This window comes from Leptonotus elevatus, chromosome 5 (genome assembly GCF_054856555.1).
Source record: "Leptonotus elevatus isolate MCC_2025b chromosome 5, RoL_Lele_1.0, whole genome shotgun sequence".
Taxonomy (NCBI): Eukaryota; Metazoa; Chordata; class Actinopteri; order Syngnathiformes; family Syngnathidae; genus Leptonotus; species Leptonotus elevatus.
Genome location: NC_141243.1, coordinates 13,977,349 through 13,988,708, shown reverse-complemented (window position 1 = coordinate 13,988,708; position 11,360 = coordinate 13,977,349). Strand labels below are relative to the sequence as shown.

Below are 11,360 nucleotides of genomic sequence, written 5' to 3'. Positions count from 1 at the left end.
AACAGACATGACGTGGACATCAATCTGTACAAATTAATTGCAGCTGGAGTCGTGTAACTTTAAATCAAAATCCCCTTTGCTCAGTTTAAATATAGGCCGTGTGCTGAAACCGTACTCCTCGTCCCCCTTGCTGTTCTTGGCAATGCTTGAGAGGGTCACTCAAACACTTGGTATCTGTTCCCTTAAGTTTGAAAGCTTCACAAATATAAAAAGTTCAAAAACAACAAAAACCTGTGATCTAATTGTCTAACCTGATTTAAACAAAACATGTGGGTCCAGTTAGACGCTACAAATCAAATCAGGTTAATTTGCCCATTTTCAATTTACACTGGGCGTTAGTGGAGCTGTAGGTTTGAACAGGACTGCAGACTGCCTCGAAATTGTAATTTTGCTCCTAAAATCTAAGACAATGCAACTACAATTTTCATCTACTTGTGCCCGTGCAACCGTTAAATTGGCAGATTAAAAAAAATGCAATTCTGAATTTTGTTGATATTTCTGACAAATTTCTGCTCCATACTTCAGACCATTTATCAGTAAGTCAATTTACAGGGTGTGCCTAAATCTTTAACTTACTCTCTTAAAATTTCAGGTTAGAGGCCACTATGCTCCTATTTAAAAAAACAAAACAAAAAGTAGTCTGAAACTCTGGGTTACAAACATAACATGCTGCTTTTCACCAAAGCCTAAAATTCAATATACTTCACAATGGAATTCAAAAAGATGACCCATAGTAAATTATACAAAGCCCCTAATTTAACATGGAAGAAAAACATCCCTTTGCGTTCCCACACAACTTTACATTCCTCCGCAATCATTGGGAACAAAATATTTTTCTTTTCTTCCATGTCACCTTAGGGGCTCTGTAGATTTAATTTCTTAACATTAAAACAAACAAATATCTTACAAACATGTATAAAAGAAAGACACTTGTGAATGTGAGAAGAGGAACGTAAAAATGAAATTGAAGTCTTTATAACAAGTATATGCAAATGAGATAAAGCTGTAGCGGACTGGGACATTTTCAGTAATACATAGTGATCCAGTGTGGTCCTGGGAAAAAGCGATCAGAAAGGAACTCTTTATTTCCAGGATGTTTCCTCGTCGATGATCTCTTGTACAGAAAGAATGGAGTTTAGGTCCATTTCCTTCCGTAACGAGAGCCAGGACTGTGCAAACAGACGACACATGGAAGATGAGCATAAAAAAGAGGAACATAAAGATTACTGTTGAACTCCACAAAAAATAAAATAAATCCACATACCTCCATAAACTGAGATTTAATGCAAGTGAATTTCTCGTGTTTGAGGACCGCCCGCGCAACATTTTTCCTCTCAAATGGCTCTGAAAGAGAATACCATAAAATAAGTCGCATCCATTTCAGTTAATTGCACTGAAAACAGTGACAATGTCTGTGCTTTTATTATTTAATTTTTTATACTCTCTTAAAATGGATAATTATTCAGGAAAATAAGATTTCCTCTCCCTCCATGTTAATTATATCTTGAGGATTTTTTTTCATGGATGCATTGTAGTGGTACAACATGCTTACCTTCCACACATATGAATTTATCTTTCCACTGGTGATTGTGCCTGGGCAAAGCTTTGCCAGCTCGAACCGAAATCACATTCTTCTTCCATCTGCATTATGGAAAAAAGATTACACATTACTCAGTTGTAATTAGAACCAATGACCCCAAATTGAATATACAGTGTCTGTTGGATTTCATTAGACTGGGCTGCTGTCCCTAATGTTTCGGCCTACTTCATTGTCTTGGCGGGAGCTTTTGGTTTAATAGTCAGAAAAGTATATTATGCATAATAACAAGATTGTTTATTTTGTAGATTCTGTCATCAAGGTGAATCAGTGAACAACCTTCCTCCGTGATAATGAATAGCATATTGGAAAAGTATGGCAATTTAGTAGAGAAGACATTTTACCTATAAAAATGCTTTTTATTCTTTTTTTTTTATCAATAAATTCTACATATTTTTCACCTGTGTGGTTTCCACAACACGTATATGTTCTACAGCATAACATGTTTTATGAATTTATTTTCAGCAGTATTAGCGCCTGACTGCTTCGATGCACCCAGCATTTTCTTCAAATTTCACCCAAGACACCAGCATGATAGATAGATGGCACTTCTGTCCTGCATTTTGTGGTAATGGCTTCTGGCGCAACACATGGTGGTATCTAGTCAGATAGTAATGATAAATGCAGACCAAAGAAGCACCTGTTATTTGGTTCATCAGGAGGAAAAGTTGATGCAAAAAGAAAAATAAATACACAACGTAAGGATTGTCACTTAATTTCAACCTAAATCAAGTCAAGCTTGTGCGCTTCTACAACGTGCCATGTTACGAACAGCCCACATCATACGATGGCAGGTTAGTGCTGCGTAAAGCCAAAGGTCACACCTGCCCCTGGCACTCAAGCAGAAACATGAGAGCGGCGAAGAGGAAGGATGACAGAGGGAAAAAGGGGGAGAGCGGGCGGGGCAGTTGGCGAAGGGGACTGGAATACGCGACAGGCACGGACGGGAGAGCACAACAGAATTGTGACGCATGCGCATCGGCGATGCAATGTGTTGAGTCATGTTGAACACCTGAAATCCGTCGCATAATATCTGAGAAAACCCAGAAGCAGCGTTCCCAAAGATGACTGATTTTGTGAGTTGTAGTGCGGGATGTTTTGGGCTCCTTCTGGGATCATGTCAATCTCCAAAAAAGGATCAAAACGCTCCTAAAAATCAAGACAAGATATTTACAATTCCAATATGAGATCACTCATGTTATGGTTACAAATCGATACAAAGGCAACACAGGCAGTTTATTTTTATTGTACAGCGTTAAACTTAACAGACTTGTTTTCTCCTGTCATGTTCCCATGTGACTTCCTTTTGTACAGGTATTTTTAAATATTTATTAAGGAGACATTAAACATTTTTTAAAGTATTTTCAACAGATCAAGGTATCTTTTAAGAACATTTCTATGGCATGTTCTGGCCAAAATACGCCAAGGATGAAAAGTGACTTACTGGAAAGTCCATCTGCAGTGAAGGAAGCACTGGTTTTTCAAGGGCTGAAATGGCAAATAAGAAATGATAAATGTATCCTGGAATGAGGATGAAAATGGGCGGATGTGTGTGTGTGTGTGTGTGTGTGTGTGTGTGTGTGTGTGTGTGTGTGTGTGTGTGTGTGTACTGACTCTGGAGGTAGTGCAGCACCATGAGCACCAGTGTGTAGCTGCTTAACGTTCCTTGACTGGCATCGTTGATTTGATGGTAATGTGCCCACTTCTTGATAACAAGGATGAGGGGTCGTATCCTGGGCTCAGCTTGGGGTCACATGAGCAGATACATTTAGCCTTCCTCTAAATAAAAAAAACTGACGTCTGATTTGGGAGAACAATTACCATAAGCATAACTCTTCAGGAGGAATGTGTTTCGGATGCCCACTATGTTGTTGACGTTCAGGTCAAACATCAGATTGCTTAAGAGAGAACACCACACGTGGTTCCATTTTAGATTTCACCGCAATGTGAAAGCCAAAGTCAATGACTAGTGTTGCTCCTACCTTACCTGCCTTTTTCTTGGAACCTGAGGATCGGCACTTTGGCTCTGATCAGCCGCAGCCGCTCCACTAAATCTGGCAAGAGAAAGCACAGTCATTTGATATCACAGAGGAAATAGCACCACCTTGTGGTGGTTGGAAAATATCACAACATGAGTATTACTAGGGTCACACTGTTGGTTTTGTTTGATTTGTCATCAAGATGAATATTTGGCCATTTTCACCAAAAAAAAAAATTAAAATCAATTCTCATAAGAATCGCGATTCTCATTTAGTACGAATCAGAATCGATTTTAAATGTCCCAAAATCGATTTTATACTGTCTTCCCTTTGTGTATGCCTTTATTGGGAGCGTTGTTCATGTTGTACCCGATTTGGCCACTTAGGGGCAGTGTGGTTGCACGCGATCTGATACACTGTAAAGTTGTAGCCACATTAGAGAAGGAAAAAGTCACGATCAAGTTATTCCAATAAAAGTTGTTTTTATGCAGCGTGGAGCCGTTATTTTGAGGGATAAAAGTGCAGCGAGTAGCGCAATAGTTAGCATTATCGAGTCAAGACTGGAGTAGATCATTACGATCCCTTGAACATCTATAAATTGAAGCAAAAATCATTGGCAATCAAATCGACTCTGAATCGAATATCGATTCTGAATCGAATATCGATTCTGAATCGAATCACACACCCAAAAATCTGAATCGAATCATGAGACATTCAAAAATTCCCACCCATAGTAGTATCCCAAAGAAACAGTCTCCTATTTTCCCTATAGGAAGATGTTATGGTTGAAGTTTTTAAATATATTTATATAAACAATTATATTGTAAAGTGTAATGGTTGTACTGTTTATAATATCTAATTGCATAATTGATTGATTTTGGTTTGTTTCATGAATTAAAGTCAAAATATGTCAAAGTGGCCCTTGCATCCTTCGATTTTTATGTATGTGGCTCTCGGAAGAAAACGTTTGGACACCATTGGTATAAGGCAATATAAAAGTCTGTCCATAATCGCACAGCATTACACTGAACCATCGGCGAATGGTTCACTCGCCTGACTTTTGTGTAAGTGTTCACTTGCCACAAAGTGACTGCGCGAATGTGAGTGTGAACAGCTTTTCTCCCCATGTCAGCTAGGAGAGGAACCAGTTCCCTACGATTTACCACAGGAAGTTAACTTGTTTTTTGTAATCATACTTTTTCCCCCCTCTCCAGTGTGGCTTAAATACTTCACTCTAATTTTCTGGCACCCACTTAATTGTTATTTAATTGGCATTAAATTAAGCAAGACGGCTCAGTTCATATTTGCTAAAATGACTTTTTACTCACTCATTGACCTCATAATCCTTTGGAGGGTAGAGAGTACAGAAACTGGGTCTGCTTTTATCTGAAAGAGAAAGAAATGTGATTATAAGAGCAAAGCTGCAATGGCACAAACGGCAAAGGCGGAGTAAAAACTCGAGACATTTACACTTTCATGGAGGACATAACACAAATCAGCATCACTGCTCCGGCTGGCTAAACCACTCATGGTGGATCCTGTCATATATAGCTGTCCCACTGTGAAGGAAAACAAAGTGGTGAGGTGATGACAAAAAAAACAACAACATTGTGAGAGAGTCATTAATACACACTTTTGGACACACGTATGTCTTGTTGCAGCAAACTTCTGCACGCCTCTTTCCGACATAAATCAGAAGGCTGCTGCTGGCACATCTCGAACAGCATGACCATCTGTGCGCTTAGCTGAGGGAACAACAACAAGCAAAGATGAAAACAACACTCGGTGTGATATACAGCATTATTTTGTACTACCTTGTCGTCATGGAAGGGCAGGTTCATGGGGCAGCGCGGGATGGCAGGCACGTGAGGGTGTGCACGGGAACGAGGGCGATCAAAACCAGGAGATGAACTTGAGCAGCCCGCCAATGCTTGGTCAGGACTAAAAGAGGGAGACGGGTGCCGAATGCCAGGTTGTCCTGGCGGGAGGGATGAGAAGTCATCACCGCGTTGGCGCTTCACAAGCGGGGAGCCACTGTCCTCAAGTTTCCTCCTGTAAAAGCATGTGAGATTTTAAAACCCAAATGCCGATAACTGTCAATCAGAATCTGTTCAGACAAGTGGACATACTTGCGCCAATCACTCCTAGGGTGAGGAGGCGGAGGTGTGGGCAATGTGGAAGGCTTCCACTCATATTTAGGCAAGCTGTCATGTGCAGGAACATCATTGCTGTAAACATGTTTAGCAATTACTGTAAACATTTACTTCACAGGGAGTGGAAACAAACTAACCACTCAAGCACAATCATCACAATGCCCCAAATACACCGTTTAACAATACAATGTCTTGAAAAAGTATTCATACCTTTTGAACTCATTAACATTTTGCCATTTTACAACCACAAAATGTAATGATCAAACATCACAAAATAGCACATAATTGTGAAACAGAAATGATACATAGCGTTGAAAATCTGGAATAAAAGGTACTGAAGTATTAAGCATGGGTATTTACAAGTATAGACCATGTTCCCACTTCCCACAATCCAACACGCATACTGTCACTCAGTCAGGCTCACTCGTCCGCTGCTCCGTGCTGGTTAAAGTGGGGATTCACGGGAGCGGGCCTTGAGTTGTAGGCTGGTCTCCCCCTCCGTGATGCGACTTTTCGGAACATGCCTCCTCTCGAAGCCTCAGCGTTAACTCCACAGGTATCGAAGCTACACGAAGAAGGGAAAAAAAGAGGTGAAAAAGCAGGACATAAGAAAGGCACAGTAAGTGTTATGATAACTAAGAGGACACTAGTGAACTGTGAGGATGATGAAAATTGCACACGACGCTTCCAAAGAATCAGTAACTCGTGCTGAAGTGGGTGTAGTAAGCTAGCTGCTACCAGCTAGCACTTCAAACTAATGGAAAAGACGAATAGGGAAAAAAAACTACTGTCCGGTGGCGCCTCGATCGACCATTTAGATGTAACGTAACAGTAATATCCCGGAAAAACCGGTCGTCTAAAATGTTATTTAAAATTACACGTCTTCAACGCTTACCATTTGCAAACGTGTGCTACTTCCTGCTCGTTTGATCTCGCGTTATCGTGACGTAACCAATTTTAATTTAAAGAGGACGTAGCAACTTTTCGACGTCGCTATGAAAAATGTCACAAGTTGGACTGCGTCTTATTTTGTTATAGTGAATTAAACGCTTTATTTCTTCTTTGCTATATTAGCCAAATTGAAATACTGATTTAAAAAAAAAGTACAGTATATAGATATGCAGCACTAAGAAATTAATGAAATAAACCAATACAAAAATACACAAAATTGGTTTGTGAGGTACCGACAATCGGACCCGACGACTTCTCTGGAGTTGGTTATAAAAACATGAATCCAAAACACAAGATTAGCCTGTATTTGAATTTTGACCTTCCAGAGTTCAACAATCTGATAGCAATAAAAACTTTTATTATAAGGTCAAGTTTATATTATTATTGTTTAAAGCATTTTACCGATCAGAAAGACTAAAGATGTCACACACATTCATTATAAGTATATTTAACATTAACATTAAGTATATCGTACATGTGTAATAAAACAAAATGTATTCTGGCGATATGAAGACAAACAAGCAATGTCTCTTGCGTGTGTGTTTGTGTGTGGGAGGGGGGGGGGGGGCATGCGACAACTGCCTAATGTGTGCTTGGTCGTGTGAGGCACAAAAGACGCTATGACTCATCTGAGCCATGTGCTGGAATAAGAAATGTGCAAATTCAGCTATATTATTAATTTTAATGATGGTATCATTGACCTTATTGGATTGGAAAATAAAAGTGCTGCCTGCCCTCGGCGCACGTCCCTGCTTGCCAGGCCTTCTGTGATTTGATCCATGTAAAAATAAACAAATGGAAGATTACATTTTTACAAATTTTTGTTTTTATTTATCAACACATTCTTCCATTGTGAACAAGCGACAAAAACAATTAGAACCGCGACAATGAATACTAAACTCACTCATCCAAAGTTACCACGTGTTGTAGGTACCAAAATTAAACGCGGTAAGACAAAAATAAAATCAATGGAAATAAAAAATAAATAAATCGAATTAAAATTCAACAATCGCACAGAAGGAACAGTATCGTTGTTTTTACTCCACTGCAACTGGTTCCCCATCTACAACTAAACCTTTTCACCATCAGACCTGGGGGTTGAAAAACAATGTTGAAACATCTTGACGGCCTCTGTGTTGTCAAACTTAGCAAGAGGTGGCCCTTCGTTTTTTATCCTCACCAAGGCTTCTAGGGACAGTTCACCAAGAGACGCTCTCCAGTTGGCATTCGTTTTAGTCACGGTTAGGAAACACTTCTCAACCATCGCATTAGAGAGGGGTATTACCCTGAGACACTGAACGAGAAGTTTCAGCCTCGGAAAGGTTACATCATACATTGCATGAAGTCGACTCCAAACGTCTTCAGGTGATTTGACAAAATGGCTCATGTTCTCCAAAACATGACACTTGAATTCACCCCATTCGATCAACGTGCCTGATATCAAGAGGTCCAAGTCAGGCTGAGAAGCCTGGTCGTCTTCCGTCTGCATCGCTTGACGTTGCTGATGTAGCTTATTATCAACTTCTGAATCACCGTCTAAGGCCAACATAAGACTTTCAGTAGACCTGGATGACTTCCGCCTCTTGGACCTATGAACAAGAGCAAACTCTGATTCATAAGTCTGAGAACAAGATTGGATAGGCTTGCCATTGGGACGAATATGCTTCAGGATAAGTTCATGGAAATGTGTAGCTGCTTTCTTAATGTCATCATTCCCATAGGAGAGAGTGAAGGACTCCTCTGACATTGGCCAAAGACGTGTGTCCAGCAACTTTGAACACTTCAGCAGACCAGTGTCAAGATCAGAAAAACGGTCCGAAATGCACTTTTGAACATCACTCACATACTTCTCAACATGATTCTGGAAATATTCCAGACCAGTGTTGACCTGCTGTAGTTCATGGCCACAAAATAACACTTTTGATCCTGATTCTGGGTTGGCCACGGTTGTACGGCCGTACTCTTCACACTGCTTTATTAGCTTGGAAAGATCTTCACCCATGAAACAGGTTGGCCCCGATTCCATGAGTTCTTGCAAATGCTGCAGAACACTGAGCGCAGATGGAAGGTTTACAGTATTAGATTGCCAGGCAAGACCTACTCTACTAATTGGCTCCAACAGTTTGGAGATAAAGAGGACATGCAGTACAAATGTACAAGAACGCAGTTGTTTCAAGATGCTTTTTGCTTTGCCTTTACCTTGAACAGGGTCGTCTGCCATTAATGAGATCTGGGTAACCATGACGGAATAAGACTGCAGGACAGCTTGGCAGGCTTGGAGCTTATGCTGGACCCATCTTGTGCCGTAACATTTCAATGGTTTTCTCACTCTCTCCTCCATAAGCTGAGCTATTGTTCTCAGGTAAAGTAACCTTTTAGGGCTGTCTTGGTATAAGTAGTACAGGGACATTAAAGTGTCAAACACATCATCCATATAAGTCTTCTCAAAAGCCTTTTTAACAGCAAGTTCCAAGTGATGAGTCAAGCAATGGTTAGCTATTAGCCAAGGTACATTATGCTTTCTCAAAAGTGTGACTAAACCCTTCTTACATTCCATATTCTCTGATGCACCATCAGTTCCTAATCCTACCAAATGACTGGACAAATCTGAAATGCCCATCTTCCTGCCACTTTGCTCAATCAGTGATTTGAGATCAGAGGCGGTGCCATCTAAAACCTTCTTCACTCCAAGAAGCCTGCACTCAATATAACCACTGCTGTTGACAAACAGGACATACACAAGCTCCTTCTTCACTGCACCACTGTCTGTACATCCATCAATGAAAAAAGAGAAAAATTCTGAATTTCCCAAAGTTATTTTCAAGTCCTTAACCATTGTCTCGTTGACACTCGTTAAAAGTTCATGAAATATTTGATTGTTGTGGTCTGTCTTTCCAAGATTAATTCCATGCCTGGCTTCAAGTTCAACAATGTCCTCAAAACGTGCAAAGGAGATGCCTTTCTTGGCAACCAAGTAGGCAATGTCTATCAGCTTTGCAACTCCATTTCCACCAATATCCTCTCGAGTGGCTAAATCTTGTTCTGAAAATACAGAGCAACAAAACTGAAATTGGCGCGACAGCAAATGGGAGTCACTGCTAGTTTATTCATTATATTAGAATCCCCTTGTCTGTAGATTTTATTATTACGCATTTCATTTACTGTAAATACTGAAACAGGTCCATTTCCAGTCAAGTCATTTTTAATACATTTAATTAATTCCAATAAAAAAATACAATGATGGCTGTATTCAATTAACACAATAAATTTTATTGTTATTGTAGGTTTTATGATTAAAACAGTAAATATTTACCCAAAAAAAACCAGAACAATGATGCCATAGTATGTACTTATTTTAGCAGTAAAACTATATAAAACAAAAACAAATTAATTTTCTTAATTCAATGTAAACAAATATAATACGATAACAACGATGAGGGTGACAGTAAATTCTACTGCAGCATTATCAATTGCCACCAACTCTGGTCCTCGAGGGCCCCTATCCTGCATGTTTGAAAGCTTTCCCTCCTCCAATACACCCGATTCAAATGACCAGGATTGTTATCAGAGTTTGCTGATGAGCTGATCATTTTAATAGGGTGTGTTGGCGAAAGAAAACGTCTCAAATATTCAGGAGAGGGGGCGTGGTCCTCGGAGACCGAGACTTGGAGTGAAACGAGCCTACTGTATTCAGTTAACTTACCGACAGGGGTGGATTGAAGCGGCCTGTCGGTAACGTTGACGGGATATTCTATAGTATGTGCTTTGAGGTGCTGCTCGCTGGTTGCATGTTTCCTTAGTCCGTCTTTCTTGAGCGACGTGCCACGGACTCCCTTAACGTAATTTGCGCTATAGTTACGTAAGGAGCGTATATGCATTTCATGCTTTCTGCATAAAGAGCAATGTACTTCCTGCACCAGTCTATCGGAAACAATGGCATAGCACAACCACTGTCCTTCGGGATCCAATTCCCTAATCCAACCTTGCACCGTGGTGAGTTTGATACCGTTAGAAGAATCCATTCGGAACCTCCGCGCGAAGCGATCGAGCCATAAACCGGTTCTCAATGTCAAGAAGATTTCATTCGAAAGAACGAATCTTTTGAGTGAACGTGACTGAACGGGCCACTTCAGAAGTGATTCGTTCTTTTCATCACAGTTCATTTGGGCTAAACAACTCCAAACCATTTACGTGTCGGAGCGGAAGCGGAAATGTATGGCAGTCTGTCAATCATCCATGAATCTTCACGAATGACCAATCAGGAGCCAACATGAGGTGGGGCGGGACATCCGCCACTGATGACGTTTCACGATATCGTAAGGACAGAACGGTGGACCAGAACGTTTTCAATGCTTGCGAGTCTAATGTTTTTTTTTGCACAAATATATTTTGAATGTGTCTTATTAATATTCTCTGTTTAGAAATGCAAAATGTGATTCAGTTTGAGTTATTGTATGATGCGTTTGTTAAATAAAGATGTTTAAAGAACAGCGGCTATGAATATTATAATGATTCCCTAGCCAGTTCGTAATTTTGCTTTTCAATGTGTGTTTATGAGGCGCCAAAATGCTAATTTTGACTCGCAAACGGTTTGTTTCATTCCTCGATTTAATGTAAACCTTTTTATCTAATATTATAATTGGGTTGCTGTTGTGTCCACATTAATAATATTTAAGGGTC

At 40.0% G+C, this 11,360-nt stretch overlaps 2 protein-coding genes across 2 annotated transcripts; both read right to left on the bottom strand.

Moving 5' to 3' along the window:
• Positions 1 to 65: 65 nt before the first annotated feature.
• On the bottom strand, positions 66 to 6,675 carry tent2 (terminal nucleotidyltransferase 2). The gene is made up of 15 exons (XM_086076458.1): positions 6,625 to 6,675; positions 6,154 to 6,294; positions 5,706 to 5,804; positions 5,391 to 5,628; positions 5,210 to 5,321; positions 5,047 to 5,135; positions 4,905 to 4,962; positions 3,585 to 3,651; positions 3,419 to 3,495; positions 3,212 to 3,340; positions 3,042 to 3,085; positions 2,610 to 2,746; positions 1,553 to 1,641; positions 1,265 to 1,344; positions 66 to 1,169 (listed from the first exon to the last, which is right to left on the bottom strand). Exons 2-15 carry the CDS (start codon positions 6,249 to 6,251, stop codon positions 1,083 to 1,085), a joined length of 1,404 nt encoding a protein of 467 aa, XP_085932584.1. The 5' UTR covers positions 6,252 to 6,294; positions 6,625 to 6,675; the 3' UTR covers positions 66 to 1,082.
• An 859-nt stretch (positions 6,676 to 7,534) lies between these two features.
• Positions 7,535 to 10,887, bottom strand: LOC147173789 (zinc finger protein 862-like). The gene is made up of 2 exons (XM_086076456.1): positions 10,384 to 10,887; positions 7,535 to 9,722 (listed from the first exon to the last, which is right to left on the bottom strand). The coding sequence occupies exons 1-2, from the start codon at positions 10,865 to 10,867 to the stop codon at positions 7,750 to 7,752; spliced, it is 2,457 nt and encodes an 818-aa protein (XP_085932582.1). The 5' UTR covers positions 10,868 to 10,887; the 3' UTR covers positions 7,535 to 7,749.
• Positions 10,888 to 11,360: the final 473 nt, after the last annotated feature.

Coding starts and splice junctions, on each gene's coding strand:
- tent2 (XM_086076458.1), bottom strand. CDS start 6,251: ATGTTCCGAAAAGTCGCATCACGGAGGGGGAGACCAGCCTACAACTCA. Junction 5,322..5,390: donor TGCCCTTCCATGACGACAAG/GTAGTACAAAAT, acceptor TTGTTCCCTCAG/CTAAGCGCACAGATGGTCAT. Junction 3,652..4,904: donor AAGGATTATGAGGTCAATGA/GTGAGTAAAAAG, acceptor TTCTCTTGCCAG/ATTTAGTGGAGCGGCTGCGG.
- LOC147173789 (XM_086076456.1), bottom strand. CDS start 10,867: ATGGTTTGGAGTTGTTTAGCCCAAATGAACTGTGATGAAAAGAACGAA. Junction 9,723..10,383: donor GCTTCAATCCACCCCTGTCG/GTAAGTTAACTG, acceptor CTGTATTTTCAG/AACAAGATTTAGCCACTCGA.